This window comes from Schistocerca cancellata, chromosome 2, assembly GCF_023864275.1.
Source record: "Schistocerca cancellata isolate TAMUIC-IGC-003103 chromosome 2, iqSchCanc2.1, whole genome shotgun sequence".
Lineage (NCBI taxonomy): Eukaryota > Metazoa > Arthropoda > Insecta > Orthoptera > Acrididae > Schistocerca > Schistocerca cancellata.
The window spans coordinates 356,738,727-356,756,304 of NC_064627.1; the positions used below are offsets into that span (position 1 = coordinate 356,738,727).

Genomic DNA, 17,578 nt, shown 5'->3' on the forward strand with positions numbered 1-17,578 from the left:
ATATGAGTCTTTTGTATCAGAAGGAAAATGTTATTCAGAAACTATAAAATTATAAGGCTACAAAACAGCTGGCCATCTCCCTCCTTCAGTGCACAAAACTCTAGCACTGCCAATACACACATACAAAAGTACAAAGAACTATCCTACCAAGATCTTCCACTTCAGGGAGCAAAAAGGGACAGGTCAGGAAAAGCTAGAAAGGAGGTGCATCCCACCTGCCCCCATGGTGAGAGGGTCCCTCTTTATGGGAGAATGAGTGATGAAGAGAGGTATCTGAGAGAGTTGAAAGGGGGGGGGGGGGGGGGGGAAGCTGATCTTAGTTTCTGACTCTAGATACAGACTGCATCATAGAACTGAAAAACAAAAATTGCATTTTGTGTTCAGTTCAACTTAGAGAAGCCACTTTAAACATTAATTTTTTTTTAAACTCAGCTTTTATTTGACAGTCTTACACTTTAAAAAAGGAAATGTTTTAAGACAAGTCTGTTTGTGCTGTATTCAGCATAAGGGTCTGAAAAGTCGCTTGCAAGGTACATACAGAACAGAACAATTTGATATACAGTTTGACTAAAGTCAGCAAGACTTTCACGGGTTTTATGATGTATGTTCAAACAGTTTTTCTTGTGTGTGTTCATGTCACTCACAGGTTATTGAAAAGTGAGCAGAGTGAAAATACACAAGTTAATTATCTGTCTTCAAACAGAGCTAATTTGTTTGTTTTTCAAGAGTGGGCCTTTGTACCATTCTTGGCCAAAATTCTGTTAATATTTTTGTCACTATGTGCTTCTCTCAGTGCTAATTTTTTGCTTGGATTTAAGAGATTTACTATCATTACTCTGAGGGAGAGAAATGGATAGATGCTCGAAAGGAAATTTAAACTGCAAAAATTGTTGTACACTAAGGCTAGGATATTTTCTTTCCTTTGAACCTTGTCGCTCTAATCACATCTCTGCTATTATTTGCCATTGGTTATCAGTACTCTCTGTACATGCCCATATGAAAAGAAAGAAACATTATCACTGACCTAACTGTGACTGTACTTGTGTTCTGTCTCTTTACTCGTTTGTTCATTCGCACAGTGTTTTCTGTAAATTCCGTGGCTTCAGGAATGTGGAACAAGTCAAGCTACAAATTAATAGGCAGCAGATGAAGATCCAGGGTTTAGATGCGAAGGGGATCACAGTTTGTTACATTCTTCCTCCCCCCCCCCCCCCCCCAAAAAAAAAAAAAAGAAAAATTATAAAAAAATGCCAGCAGCATCACATTTTATGTGCCACACATCCCTACAATTTTAATACTAGCACGATGACAATAAAAAAGTGAAATATGTTTGATAATAATAATAATAAATTGTTTAGTTAATATAGACAATGTTTTAGTATAATAACAACTTCATTTTGCATCAGTTCGTAGTACATCACTTTAGCATAACTTCCAAGAAAGTACAGTTCAGATAAATACAGCATTTGAAAAGCATTCTCCTGAAAGCATGTGTCATGCAATTGATTTTAGAACCATATAGCAATAAACTCTCAAAACTTTCACATCACCATAATTTACACAATATAAAATTGTAGTGTGTACTGACCATTGTCTGTATTTCACTTAGCATTAAGATTGTTTACACAGGTCTCCAGACTATGACTGTGTAAGCATGTAAATGAGTGGAATGCTGTTTCTTTTTGTCATTTACACCATTGTTTGAGAAGTCAGTCTTCCTATTTGTTCCACCCCATGTCCGGTGTGTGAATATAGACTCTCCCAGCATATACTATTAATGAAAAGCTCTTGGATTTCCAGCAGGGTGTCAGTGTTGAAATAGCGCAACTTTTTGGAGAGTGTCATACTCATTGTCTTCTGGGAAAATTTCAAGGTATTGTGGAAGCTGTAATAATTATACTAATGGTGTGCTCCACCGTGGTACAAGCAGCTGCATGTTTCTGGCTGCTGGGCAGGGAAGGATTGCAGTGGTGTGATAGTGGGTGTGCCATTCACATCTCTTTCGGGATGTTTTGGATACATCCCACAAGCTGGTCAGTGCTGGGCAGCTTTTGTCACATTGCCACTAACACAGGATTCTGTGCCACATTCAGTTGGTATCCTTCATCCCTGTTGATAAGATTCTTATGAACCCATATTTCAATGCTCCAACAGCCTGTTGCCTGACATAGCAAGTGGTATTCTGAAAGTCAGAGGTGTGGTCTTCCTTGATGCTATGCTATCACTGATTTCTCTGTGGATCCTAATTGTAGTGCCAGATGTGCTCCTCACAGCATTTCGAAATACAGCTCTGTGTTTGCCCAATGTATTGGTGGCCACATTAGCAACTGATGCTGTATATCCCAATACATTCAGTTCTAGTGTGTCTTTCGCCAAGCCAAGACACTCTTTTGTCTTAGGCAGTTTTTATGTTGGATTCTTTCATGTACCTTTGCAATTTTGGCTGAGAGTGGTCCCAAGTGTGGAAGGAAAAGGAGGATCTGTCTTCTTCCTCCTCTTATTGGTTTGCTTCATCTTTTTTCTTCTTGAATGCTCTACCAATCTGTGCTTCACTGTACCCATTTTTGTGGAAAACTTCCTTCAGGTGTTGTTGTTCAGCCAGGAGACTTTCTTTATTGCAGATGATGTGTGCCGTATGTATGTCAAAGAAAGGTGGACAACGATTATCCTCAGTTTCCAATGTGAATGCATTGTTCAATGGATGCTCTCACACCATAAAAACATTGCCATCTTAGTGGAAGAAATGCTTGGGCTTTTGGCAACCAATCTGAGGGACCATCTCCTCAGAATGTTCCATGTAGACTTGTGCAATCCCAGGAGCCAGCAGGTTTACCAAGGCCACTCCCTTTGTCTATTTTCTGCAAGAACAGGCCCGCACTGAAAAGTATCCAGTGTTAAACATACTTTGTAATTTCTAGAATTCCTTAATATATTTAGATACTTTGTCTGTGTTCAGATTTAATCTATGAAAGTTAACCAATAAATTTGGAAATCTGTCAATCTAAAAATATAAAAATTTTTAGTAAAATTGTTTTTTTTGGGGGGGGGGGGGGGGGGAGATCATAGACCTCCCACCTACCTCGAACCCCCCCCCCCCCCCCCTCCCTTATGGGCAGAAAAAGCCATTCTAAAAGTATATTTGCACAACTTATGACTAGTGTTCATTCATTAATTCTAGTAATTGTGGGAATTACTTCTAAACAACTTTATGCATATTTATGTATAATAGGGCAAAGATTGTAGCAATATTAGAAAAGGGTAGTTGCCACTCACCATATAGCAGAGATGCTGAGTCGGAGATAGGCACAACAACAAGACTGTCAGAAAGAGAGCTTTTGGCCAACAATACCTTCATCAGATCCTTCCCACCAACACTAGCTTTTCTGAACTGTGCAGGTGGGAAATCTCCCTGCAATATATCCTACATTCCCATAACCACCCTGGCCTCATTGTCCTTGCCCGTCTAGCCCCTTCCCATTCCAGCACTACCCAGTCCTCTCTTCCACCAACACACCCACAGTCTTTTTACTTCTCTCCTTGTCCACTACCACCCCTCCCCCCACTCTGCCCTCCATCTAGTCTCCCGGTTGCACCCAGCTGCCCTACCCTCTCCACCTCAACCCTGTGTGATCCCACAAGCAGCATTTACCATCTCCCATTCCCACCCCTACCCTGCTATGCCTCCCCTTCCCCACTGCAGCCTCCTCCTTACTCCCATCACCCACTTGCTTCTCCCATCATGCATTGTTGCTCGCAGTCTGGCCTCAGTAGCCAGAGACTGTGGTCGCACACACACGCGCGCGCTTGCGTGTGTGTGTGTGTGTGTGTGTGTGTGTGTGTGTGTGTGTGTGTGTGTGTGTGTGTGTGTATTTCTGATGACAAAGGCCTTATTGGCCAAAAACTCATTTTCTGACTGTCTTTTAGTTTTGCCTATCTGCAACTCAGCATCTCTGTTATATGGTGCGTAGAAACTATCCTTTTCATAATATTGTTTCATTCTATCCTGGATTTTCCATTGCTAGGGAAAAGATTGCTATTTAAAAAGTAATTGTAATAAAACTGCTCCTTTTCTACTACTCAGCTACCTACTGTATTTAATATTTAAAAAAAGCATTTATGTAACTTTGCAGAGAGCACAGTCAGCTGTCTCTATACTGGCAGAATCAAGATTTGCTTGCATTAAACATTAGAATTGTGTGGAATTTACATTGCTGAATCCAAATAGACTGATAAATTGTTGGAGGAGTGACTAATGAGGTATTTTTACACTGTTTTTAAAGATCTGGAGATTTTAAATTTCACACACTAAAAAACTCTAAAATGTCCTAAATGCTGATATTCCAGGAAGAACGCTGTGGAGAAGCAGAACAGAATTTGAGCCAAGTGTCCCGTGTGCAAGAAGAACTGGAGTTGTTGCAAGGTGCATTACGAGACATTGCTCACGCTGTGATTCAAGATTCAGAATCACGTGAACGGGAAGTTGACTCTACACCACACACATCACCCCATGTACATCTCTCCCAACAGGGACCACCACCACCTAGGTATGTTCAGCTGTATTCCAGGTCTAGGTGTAATAGTTTGTGATTTGCTAATTTTTGTCTGTGTGATTACGATAACTGTCTTCTTAACTGATGAAAATATGAAAAGGATATATTGCTAGTCACCATATAGCAGAGATGTTGAGTCACAGATAGGCACAACAAAAAGACTGTGAAACAAGTAAGCCTTTGGCCAAAAAGACCTGCATTGGAATTAGACAACGTACACACACACACACACACACACACACACACACACACACACACACAAAGTAAATGCAACATACACACATATGGCCACTGCCTGGCTGCCAAGGCCAGAACCAAATTTCATTCTTAACTCTTGTACTGCAAGTATTACACAAAAAAATGCAATTACTTAATACAGAAAACATATTTGTTATTCCACTTTCAAAGACATAATTTGAGTTTAAACTTCAGTCTATTTTATTACTAAGCACTACATTCCTGCATAACAGGATGTGTAGGTTGCCTAGGTATGATTCTCTACCAAAGGTGGGTGCAGATGTGGCAGAGAAGACAGCTCATGAGTACAAGGAACGCTTTGTTGCTGTTTATTTACATTCATTAGACTCTGATGCTGCAAATGTTGATGGCGAGCATGGCAAATACATTGACACAGTGTACGCCAACCTCTGGTCCACATTTTAGGCTGCAGCATAGACTATGTGCTACACTGTGGCTGCTGAGTGTCGATGGAGTCTCTCAATTCCTGATGGTCAGCCCAACATGGGTAGTGTCACCGGGAATACTTTTGTCCTGCCCTGCATCTTGCCCCCCAGTGACACAGGGCAAAAGAGTCCTCCATTGAAATCTCAGCTGAGCAGGATGGCTAGTCGCCCAACCTCCCGCCCCAGCTGTAGATTCTTTAAGGTGGCAGGCAGAGTGCTGAACTGCCCAAGTCCCCGGGTGGTCAGTGGTGGACAGAGGTTAGAGGAGGAGGAGAAGATTAGTGTTAAATGTCCTGCTGACAAAGAGGTCATCAGAGGCAGAGCACAAGCTTGAATTAGGAAAGGATAGGGAAGGAAATCGGCCCTTCCATTCTGAGCACCAGCATTTGCCTGAAGGGATTTTGGGAAGAATCATGGAAAATCTAAATCAGAATGGCTAGACATGGGTTTGAACCATCTTCCTTCTGAATGTGAGTCCAGTGTACTATCCACTGTGCCACCTTGCTCCATGACAGAGGTTCGAGGCCTGGAGATGGTAGTGATGGCAGCATCATTGATATGGTGTTGACCGCAGACATTGGATATCATACCACTGCTCAGCTGTTTGACAGTGACAGGCTGGTCCCCTCAGGACTCTAAATGCAGTGGCCCCAGTGCTGACTCTGTAGAAAGGGCTGTGTTTCTGTGTCACACATAAATGTGTGGAACAGGGTCAGTCAGCAAGGGCCATCTGTAGACACACACAGTGGGTTGAACTACAGAAGTATCGTAGAGGTTGGCCAATGTCCCAGGCCATTGACACGCAAAGCAGCATTATGGAAGGGGCTTACTCTTCCTGAAGTTGCTGAACAGACAGGGCATTGTTTGAAGCCAATCCATGCTCAGGATCCATTAGTTTGTCTAGGGCACAGAGCACAGTTTGTGTTCTATTCTGTTACACTACCTTCCCTGAATTTTCACCCATGTGCACTCTCGTGTACTAGTAATGGTGGCCATGTAATAGTATAGTGATAAATTTTTTTCCCATCACTGTAAGCAACCCTAATGGTGCAGGTATATTAGCTTGAATCTTGTGTAAACCTTCTAGAAACAGAGCTGGGTGCAGGAGTATCAGTGTTAAATGATTGTATGTGTGCAGTCATTAACTGGATGTCTACAATATCCAAATGCTCCCAGAGTATGCCCACACCATGATTAGTGGCGTCAACAAATGCCCAAATGTAGGACATCAGTGTTGCAGCCAAAGAGAGCAGCTGTCCTTTTTAAGACTGGTAAGCTGTATGGTGTTTAGGTCTACTGTTCCCAGGTTGACTTCTACATCTGTTTGTCTGTTCTTTCTGACACCATACAATCATATAATTGATTTGCCTCATTGTGCAATGAATCCACAACCTTTAGTGCAAATGCACATTTACGTTTGACCTCCAGTGGGGATCAAAAATTAGTGAGCATGGGACAAGATGGATGGGGACTGCAGATAGGTGGTGCTAGTGGGTATGTGAGTCAGCCATGTAGCAGGCTGGGATAGCTCATGCATTTGCAATAAACATTGTGTCCATGTGGTATAGTAGTTAACACAACCACCTAGTGAGCAGGAGATTCTGGATTCGAGTCCCAGTCTGGCTCACATTTTCACTCATCACTGCTGATTCGACATAGAGTCCCAATGCACCTTTAGTTCCTTTCCCTCCCCTCCCCTCCCCTCCCCTCCCCACCCCTCCCCTCTCCTCTCCTCTCCCTTCAGTTTACATAGTTCCAACCCTTTTTTGTCCAATGCATGAGACTCCACAGATTGGCACAGCTGACTCTATAATTGTATAGGAACTGACAGTAGCCAGTGGTATTCTCGCTGTGTATCGCTGAAATTTTGTCTTGTTTATCAACTCAAGTTTTAGTCTTCTAACTGCTGAATTTCATTTTCCTTAGCACAAGCATTACAATCCAACCTCAGAGTCCACTGATGATAAGATAGTATTACATCTGGTTGCTGTGTGAAGAATGTGCCACTTGTTAGTGGACATATGTTGAGAGCCTTCTGTCACCCCACAGCCACATGGCAGACTTATTATGACGAAGCATCCTGTGTCCCTTTTCCCATTTGTCCCAAACTCGACACCTGGTGCAAGAGCTGCTCCCTCTTGCTCTTGGGTAGTAGTGGTGCCCCTAAATCTTCTTATCAGTTTATTATTATTCCTGTTGATGGCCTAAGAGCATAGCGATGTGATGGAACGACTATAGGAGTGTCTTATTTTTCTTGCCTGATTTTACACTTCTTTTCCCTTTACCCAGACAGCCCCTTCTCCTCTTCTGAAGGTATTGGTGGAAATGGGGCAGCGCCACTGGGGTTCCTTTAAAATGGGGCACGTGACTTACATGCACTGCTGATGTGTGGGTTGATAGTTACAGTTTAACATTAAAAGAGGATGTAATTTCTATTACTTGAGAGAGCCCTTGGTAATGCACACCAAATTTGTTAGTCTCTCTCTTTGGTGCATACGGTTTGGTTGGCATCACTCATTGTCCAACATGATACTTTGGTAAGGTTTAATTTTTGTATGGGTACTTTCCTGTCTTTCCCGGGCTTTCGTGCCAGATCTTTTTCAACAATTTCAAGAAATTTTGAGCCACTGATAAATCCTACACAGCTGAAAAAGAGATAGCATCTTCTGACCAAAAATGGCCTCATATGGGCATAAGTCTGTACTCTCTGTTTTGAATGTGTTCATTTGCTTGTGGGTGTAATGCACTGATGCTGAATTTCTTAATGTTTAATAACTGGCACAACCACTTCATTAAATTAGACATAAAATTCATTCCTTGGTCCGTTATCACTGTCTCAAGTGTTCCAAACTTTAGTATCCATTTGTTAACCATCGCTTGCACCACCTGCTGGATAGTTATGGCTATCATGGACATGAAAAGCACACGACAGTTTCCACTGATGTTTGAACAAATTGTTCAAGTATATCCATGCCAATCGTCTGAAATGGTTTATCAACCTCTAGTAACTTTTGCAATGTAATCTTTCGGTGAACGAGTTTCGCTCTTTGTGTGCTTGGCACATGATTTTTGACATAATGGTTTAAATCTTGATTTTCTGCTATCCACCAGTAATTGTGTGCTACTCTGTATTCTGTGGCTCAACAGCCACTGTGTCCAGCTAAAATTGAATTGTGTGCGGCCGTCAATACTTTGTTTCATGATTCTGGTGGTACTTCTATGTGTAACCCACCTCTGTCTCCCTGTACAGTGATCTGTCTTCCATGCTAAATTGTGGCTGTTTTGCAAATCACTGACAGTCTAAGTGCCTCTCATCATTCGTCTGTGTCTATACTGGCGCATTCCATAGCGTATATTTTGTAATTAAGATCAACTACATTTCTGAGTGATTTACCCGGTCAGTGTACTACCGTATTTACTCGAATCTAAGCCGCACTTTTTTTCCGGTTTTTGTAATCCAAAAAACTGCCTGCGGCTTAGAATCGAGTGCAAAGCAAGCGGAAGTTCTGAAAAATGTTGGTAGGTGCTGCCACAACTAACTTCTCCCGTCGAATATATGTAGCGCTATACAGGCATGCTTTGTAGGCACAAAGATAAATACTGGCGCCAAAACCTCTGCGTCAGTAAATAATTTTTTTTTAAAAAAAGGGTGGAAGACGAGCTTTTTTTCTCCACCCTGAGTTTCGACCACTGCATTTTCATACATTATCCAACGAAGTAAGTACAAATTCCGTATTGTTCATTTTCGAATGTAGCAGAATTTCAATGTACTACGAAAATCCGACTGGCAAGACCGTTGGGATGTTTGTCGATATGGCCAACTCTACATTCTAAATTTTTTCCTACCTGTGAGAAGAGATGGTTGCTAATAGGAACCTGATGAAATGTGAATCACATGCAGTATTCTCTTCACCATAAGAAAGAATGCAAATATAAACATTTTGCCATGTATTCCTTCGTGTTTGCTGCTATCTCGTTTAATTCCTGTCTGCCTAATAAACTACGAAAGTAGAGAGAGAGACAACAGCAAACGCGGAAGAATGTACATATCCTGTCATGTTTATATTCGTATTATTCTTATACCTAATAGTGATACAGTCAGAAATGAAGCACGGCAAGATGACTCTAATTTCTGTGCAGAATTTGATGTACTAAAGAAGCGGCCGCAAAGATTTTCAAACGGAGAAAAATTTTCGCCTAACTCTCGTTCAGAACATGTTCTATCATACGCAGTCTATTATTTGGTTCTTGTTAAACATTATCAAAGAAAGCAGCAGTGTAAGTAACGACAAATAGCAGTCTTTTGCCATTGTTTCGCTAATGAGACGATTCCTCTCTCTCTCTCTCTCTCTCTCTCTCTCTCTCTCTCTCTCTCTCTCTCTCTCTCTCCTTTTTTTATTTATTGTAAGCGGCAGTAGCGATCACAAAAGCAAGCCATGCCGCGAGTGGCGACAGGCCGTAAACACACACTATCAGAATGCGACAAACAATACGTGACATAGTACAGTAATGCATTTTCAGCTTAGAGTGACGTAGACATCTGTAACAAAGAAAACGGCACTTATCAGATCAAAGCAAAATAAGCAATCGATTCAAACCAGACGAAGCAAGTGAAAAAGGAAGGGTACCCGTATAAATACGGACGGAGCGCCTGACGCGTAGCAATGGCTACCTGGTGAAGCTTAACTGCTAAGCTTACGACTCGAACCAAACTACTGTAGCTGTATCGTTATTCATTCGACCTAAATTGTGTCTTATATTACAATGGACCAACTTTGTTTCGATTTGGAGGTGCGGCGTAAAACTTTTCTCTCCCCTTGAATTTCGAGTCTCAAATTTCACGTGCGGCTTAGATTCGGGAAATTTTTTTTTCTTTTATTCCGAGTCTCATTTTTCAGGTGCGGCTTAGATTCGAGTGCGGCTTAGATTCGAGTAAATACGGTACTTCAAAATCAAGTTCACCCCATTGTACTGCCCATCTAGCTAAGTGACTTATCAGGTCTTTTGAATACTAGTAATCATTTCAATGCCACATTACTTTGAAAATTGTTGTCCATGCATATAATTGCAGAAATAAGTTACTCCACACATTAGTGCTAACATTTCTTTCTCAGTAGTTGAAAATTTTTCTCTGCACTAATAAGATGTCTTTGATACATATGCTGCTGAGATGTTCTTGTCCATCTAATTTTTGGCTTAAAATGCTAACTACGACAAAATTACTTTCATCACACAACAATATAACTTGTTTTTGATAGACTGGAGAAGTGAGAACTGGACTAGTGGTCAATAAATCTTTCAAATTTACAAATCCTGTTTCACAATTCAGACACCAGTCAAATTTTACTCCTTTCTTTAATAATTGTGTGAGGGGTTTTTCAATTTCAGTGAATTTTTGAATCAATTTTCTACAGAAATTAGCTAAGCCTAAATGTGTCTGTAATTCCTTTTCAGTAGTGAACGGAAATTTCTCACAGCATCAAGAAGTTGCAATTCAGCAGGTATGCATCCAGGCCAAATATTTGGCCCAACTAACGGTCTTATGGTGTCACAGAATGGCTCATTTCTGGGCTGAGTGTCAATCGTGCTGCACATAAATGATCAAAGACTTCACGTAAACACACTACATGTTCCTGTAAATCCTTGAAGAACACAATGTTGTCTTCTAAATAGATCCTACATTGCTTTGTTTTAATTCCTTGTTATACAAAACCTAATAGGTGCTGGAAGGTTGCTGGCACATTTATCATTCCAAATGGCACATGACAATACTTATACAGAGTCGAGAATGCAATTTTCAGATGATCTAAAGGCATTGCTTCTAAGTGATGATTCCCACTTTGTAGGTCCATATTTGCAAAACATTGAATCTGGCCTAGATTAATCTCTGTAATATTAGGCATAGGGCAGGTGTCTGTAACTGTTTTTGGTTCAACTAACAGTAGCTGCACCAAAGTTGTGTATGTTACTGCCATCTGATGAATTATTTTGCACAATGACAATAGATGTGGACAAGATGCTATTTCTCTCTTCTTTGATCCCTTCTTGCAGTAGAACTCCGTACACCTTTTTATAGACAGGCGATTCATTCCCAGTGGGAATACGATAAGTGGGCATAGCAGGCAGTGGTCCTGGAGGATCAAATAACTCAGTGTGTTCTTTCAATGGTCTCTCTACATACTCCTTAACCTCTCCATCTAGATGTGATACTTTCCTCCTCAGTGCAGTTAAAAATGACAGACTTTCCCAATGCTACATAAACTGACATGAAATCCATACCTATCTCATTCTCTTCCATCACTTCTGAGCTGGCTGTCAGAATATCATGTGACAGCTTCACTTCTTCAGAACTAAGGTTATAAATACTGATAGACACAACTCTGCTCCCCTCAATTTCCTGCATGTATGACATAGTGTATGACAAACTATGTCACGTAAAACATTCTACATCTACACCTACATAGATACTCCGCAAGCCACCATACAGCATGTGGCGGAGCGTACCCTGTACCACTACTAGTTGGTTCAATTCCTCCACAATTCCACTCACAAATAGAGCAACGGAAAAATGACTGTCTATATGCCTCCGTATGAGCCCCAATTTCTCGTATCTTATCTTCTTGGCCCTTACACGCAGTGTATGTTGGTGGCAGTAGAATCATTCGGCAGTCAACTTCAAATGCCAGTTCTCTAAATTTTTTCCATACTGTTCCTCAAAAAGAAGGTCGGCTTCCCTCCAGGGATTTCCATTTGAGTTCCCAAAGCATCTCCATAACTTTTATGTGTTTTTCAAATCTAACGGTAACAAATCTAGCAGCCCACCATTGAATTGTTTCAATGCCTTCTTTTAATCGAATTAATCCAACCTGGTTTTGATCACAAACACTCAACCAGTACCCAAGAACAGGTCAAATCAAAATCCTATATGCAGTCTCCTTTATAGATGAGCCACACTTTTTAAAAATTCTCCCAATAAACTGAATTTGACCATTCACCTTCCCCACCACAGTCCTCACACATTCGTTCCATTTCATACTGCTTTGTAACGTTATGCCAAGATATTTCAACGTTGTGCCTGTGTCAAGCAGGATACTACTGATGCTGTATCCAAACATTATGGGTTTGTTTTTCCTACTCATCCACATTAACTTACATTTTTCCACGTTTAGAGCTAGCTACCATTCATCAGCCCACCTAGAAATTTTGTCCAAGTCATCGTGTATCCTCCCACAGCTACTCAACTTCTACACCTCATCCTACACCACAGCACCATCAGAAAAAAAAAACACAGATTACTGCCCACACTGTCCGCCAAATCATTTATGTATATAGAATACGACAGTGGTCCTATCATGCTTCTGTGTGGCATCTGATGATATCCTTGTCTCTGATGAATATTCACCATTGAGGACAACATGTTGGGTTCTATAACTTAAAAAGTCTTTGAGCCACTTACATATCTGTGAACCAGCCTGCAGTTGGTCACCATGTCGAATGCTTTCTGGAAATACAGAAATATGGAATCTGCTTGTTGTCATTCATCCATAGTTTGCAGTATAACATATGAGAAAAGGACAAGCTGTTTTGCATGAGCCATGCTTTCTAAAATGATGCTGATTCATGGAAATAAGCTTCTTGATCTCAAGAAAATATATTATATTCAAACTAAGAATATGTTCAAGGATGCTGCAGCAAACTGACGTTAGGTCCGTTCTTTTATCCATCTTATACACATGAGTCTCCTGCACTTGTCTCCAGTTGCTTTGTGCTGGATGAGGGATTCAGGATAAATGGAAGCTAGGTAAGAGGCCAGTACTGTAGAGTACTTTCTGTTGAACCGAATTGGAATTCCATCCGGTCCTGGTGACTTATCTGCTTTCAAATCCTTCAGTTGTTTCTCTACACCAGGGATGCCTATTACCATGTTGGACTCGCATTCAGGAGGATGACGGTTTGAAAGTGCATCTAGCCATCCAGATTTTAGTTTTATGTGATTTCTGTGAATTGCTCCAGGCAAATGCTGGGATAGTTCCTTAGAAAGGGCATGGCTGATTTTCTTCCCCATCCTTAACACAATCAGGCTTGTGCTAAGTCTCTAATGACCTCAGTATTAATGGGTCATTAAACCCAATCTGCCTGCCTTTTTCTTACTACATTGTCCATATGAGTGTTTGTCCATTGGTCAAATGGTGGAATTTTTGCACATTTCTTGAATGTGCAATTTAAAACTTTAGGTTTTGCATCACTATCTTCAACTGTCACACCGGACTATTCAACAAGAGACTGGATGGAAGCCTGAGAGAGACTTAGTTATTTTACATAGAACCAGAAAATACTCGCGTTCTCTGCCAGATCTTATGCTAAGGTATGACAGTGGTAATTGTATTCTTTGTGCATAGACTTTTTCATTGGCTCACGAATCTCCACTAACCTTTGCTTCTTGTCATTTGTGCATTCTCTTTTAAACTGAGAGTGCAGCAGCCTCTGTTCCCATAGCATTTCCAGATTTCATTATTAGACTACAGTGGGTCTTTTCCATCCTTAATCCACTTACTAGGCACCTAACTCTCCAGACCACAGTTTACAATCTATTTAAACTTTGTCCATAATTCCGCTACATCCATCGTACTGGAAGTAAGTGATGTCAGTTCATTGTCGAAGTGAGATGTTAGCAACTGCTTATCTACTCTGTCTAGCAAAAACACTCTCCTAGCCTTCTTGACAGATTTATTAAGTTTCTTAACCATAGTTGCTATAATGACATCATGATCACTAATCCCCTTTTCTATACTTAGGTTGTCAGTAAGGTCCAGTCTGTTCATAGCTATGAGCTCTAAGATATTTCTGTTGCATGTGAGCTGCCGAACTAGTTGTTTGAGACAGTTTTCAGAAAACATGTTCAAATCACTACTGACCATAGAATTTCTTTGAATGAGTGTATAATTCTCACAACGGAATCAAGCTGCCACTAAAAGCTGCCAACAATTAACTTGGTTTCACTTACACCTGTTATATATGGCCAGATAGTTTTACTGTCACACTCAACTTCGACCTCAATAGAGACGATGTTCTTGTCAACTACAATGAATACTCCCCCTCCTATGGCCTCTAACCTGTCTTTCCGATATATTTTTCACAACTCGCTAAATAACTCAGAGCTTTCCACTTTGGGTTTTTTAGCCAGCTCTCGGTCACAAGAATAATCTGAGTGCGAGAACTTTCCTGGAGTGCAGTAAATTTGGGAACTTTGTTATGAATACTTCAACAGTTTACTGATAAAATTTTGACAGACGAAATGTCTGTACTCTTAACATGGTCTTATTTCCCTTGCTGTGTGTCTACTGGTGAATGCTTATCAGAATATCTCAAACTACCACCTGGCCTAAAAAAACCTTATGTGCACTCTGTAAGTACTCTGCTACTCGAGTAGCTGCTTCATTTGCGTAGTGCACACCGAACCTATCAAGAGGAGTCCTATGAATCCCCACCCAATAATGCAGGTCTCGAAATCGCCAGCCAAGACTGTCACAGAGTCAACGAAGCCTTTGTTTGGAAATCTCCACTCAGTTACAAACCAGAGGACCACGATCAACTCTGGGAATAATGCTGCATATTGCAAGCTCTGCTTGCACCCCATGCAAGAGGCCAGCAGTCTTCACCTCTTGTACCAGCCACCTGTATGAACTGAGGATGGCCCCAGAACCCATCCGACAGATGTTATTGGTGTAGACGGAGCTACAACTTGCAGATGACATCACCCTGCACATTCAGTAGGTACAGGCAGGGCCACCTCCATATCTCGGACCAGGCCTCCTGGCACATATACCGAGTGTGCATTGGCTTTCTTTACAGCCCTGAATGCCATCTGTCTAAGGGGCTCCATGTTATGCCTAATGTTGGAGCTCCTGATAACCAGTAAACCCCTCCCCTGTGTGCCTGCTCAGAGCCTGCTGAAGGAGCAGCCACCTGCCCACTCACAGGGTGAATGGGAGAGGCTAATCTCCACATTGGCCCTCCACCTTGATTGATGCTAAAGCATTACCACCTGCCACTCACACTGCTATGAGGGTGGATCCACCATGTTGTGTGCACTAGAAGGTGCCCCAGCAATAGAGCCCATGGGCAAAATGAGCAGCACCTGAGGCATCCCACATGCACCAGATTCTCCGCCACTGCTGCACTGCAGTGCAGCAGCCTCAAGACGACTGACCATAGCAAAAAGCACATTCAGTTGTTCGTGAACTGTGGCCAGCTCCTCCTCTGTCTGCACATAGCATTCACACATCGTACCAAGTCCAAATGAAGAAGTAAACTATAAAAGCAGACAGAATCCTAGGTACATGATTTGCTACCCTCCTGATGTGTCGCCAATGGATGCTGATGCGTTAATGACCTACATAACTGGCTGTTCAGAAGAAATGAAAACTGTGCCACAGATAAGAAATGTACTACAAGGAAAACACAGGAAAAGATAAACACGTAACTTGCCTCTCTGTAGATGCGTATTAATCAAGAGCTGGGGCCTGACATTGTGCTTTATATAATTCTTTATTTTCAAGCAGATGTTCACAAAAAGAATTAAGTGGTAGATCAGCTCCTACCCAAATTAACATTCCAGTATCTTTTTGGTATGCTATTCCGCAAGTTGACTGTAAAGGACATTGTATGCAGTTCAGCAGGTTTATCGGGCATGCCGGGCCTTCTTTGTGACAGTGATGAATTTCCATCTGTAAAACCAAGATGAAATGAAGTCATGACTTCATAGTGACAGTCAACAATAGGGAAAACTTCTGTACTCACCTGGATGATACTTCGCCCGACTTGGAATCCGAGCACTGCCAAATTGAGTGGACCTACATGAAATCCACCTATGCCGCTTAACCTCCATCATGGCAGATTTAATTCTACTTCACCAAATAAACTCTTACTTGCCACCACTACTTGAGATCAAGTATCTAATAAGAATTTGCACAACTTTCCTTTCACCTAGCGAATCAGAGGTGACCTGGCTAACTTTTATTGCAAGTGTTGTCTAGCAGACTTACTATTTCCTGCCCCCTTTAACAGTTGGGTAAGAGGTCTCTCCCAAGACCATCTTCTTTTGTCTCTGCAAACTCTTGCATGTGCAGTTCTGTTTGGAGTGTCCAAAATGTTTACATGGTTGACATTGCTACTCCCTACAATTGTAATTATTATGACCCTGACAACCACATTTAAAACATCTAATATCCATTGTTAAATGTCTTTCTTTCCCCACAGTTTGGTGACCATATCAATTTCAGCTAATGCCACTACAATGTCTGCTGCTTCATTCAAAGTCTTTGGAAATGGAAAATGAATCCTATGTGACATTTCCAATGGTAATTCCAGCAAGAACGCATCAACAGGTTTCTGTTAGGTTTTTCCTGTCCCATTTTTGTGTTGCTAATTGTGTTGTCAGAAAGCCTTCTATACTATCAAGATCTTCTGAATTGTTTCAGATATATATTTTATCGAGCACAGTCAGAATAAGTTAGAGGAATATTGCCCATAGTATGGAAATCGTAGGAGGTACAATTGTATTTGACAGATGTTAGTCGATAAATCATGGAGTATAAGTAGTCTGGAAAGAGTATTATGAAATATAGAGGTTCGTGATTTTTAAAAGGAGAGGGGGGGAGGGGTGGGGGTGTTTAGAATACTGTATGAGATCTGATGACAGGAATTAGTGTATTACCAAAAATATATTCTAACAAAATTGTTTTATTGCATATTATCACTTTGATTTGTATTTTGCCCCTAAAGAAACAGAGGAATTGCATGTAATAAAACAACTGAGTTGTACAAAGCGATTTGTTATGATTTTTAAACTTTATTACATACAGCAACAGTGTGAATAGAATTAATGTGTATTTTGGAAGGGATGTAGAAGGAAACAAAAGTGGATCAGCAGCTTATATTAACATTTTGACAAGAACAAGCCAATTACTGTTTGACACTAAACGATATTGTGCCTAGGACAATTCAGAAAATAAAATATGTGAAATTCAGCTGAATAATATGAAAGGAAGAGGGTACGAGGGAAAGCTTGCTATATCATTAACTTAAATATTAAACATGTGAACCAATCTGTAGATAAATCATAGGATGTAGTTTATTGTTCGATTTTCTATTTTACACAGGTCACCAAAGCGCTCCATGCGCACGCCAACATCTCAGGCATTTGCTGAGAGCACAATTTCTGCAGTTCAAGCAGCTCTGCACAAATACCAGCTACAGATTCATGAACTACAGGTAAATGTTGCCATATAGTCACGCACTGGTGATGACAGCTTCCTTTAATCTTTTTTGTCACATCATATAATG

At 41.0% G+C, this 17,578-nt stretch overlaps 1 protein-coding gene across 1 annotated transcript in view; it reads left to right on the forward strand.

Annotated features, from left to right (window-relative positions):
• Positions 1 to 17,578, forward strand: part of LOC126161742 (rootletin) — a 267,518-nt gene that overhangs the window by 40,386 nt on the left and 209,554 nt on the right. The window contains exons 7-8 of the mRNA XM_049917782.1: positions 4,345 to 4,544; positions 17,395 to 17,506. Of these exons, the coding sequence (XP_049773739.1) occupies positions 4,345 to 4,544; positions 17,395 to 17,506 (312 nt within the window). The remainder of the gene's footprint in view (positions 1 to 4,344; positions 4,545 to 17,394; positions 17,507 to 17,578) is intronic.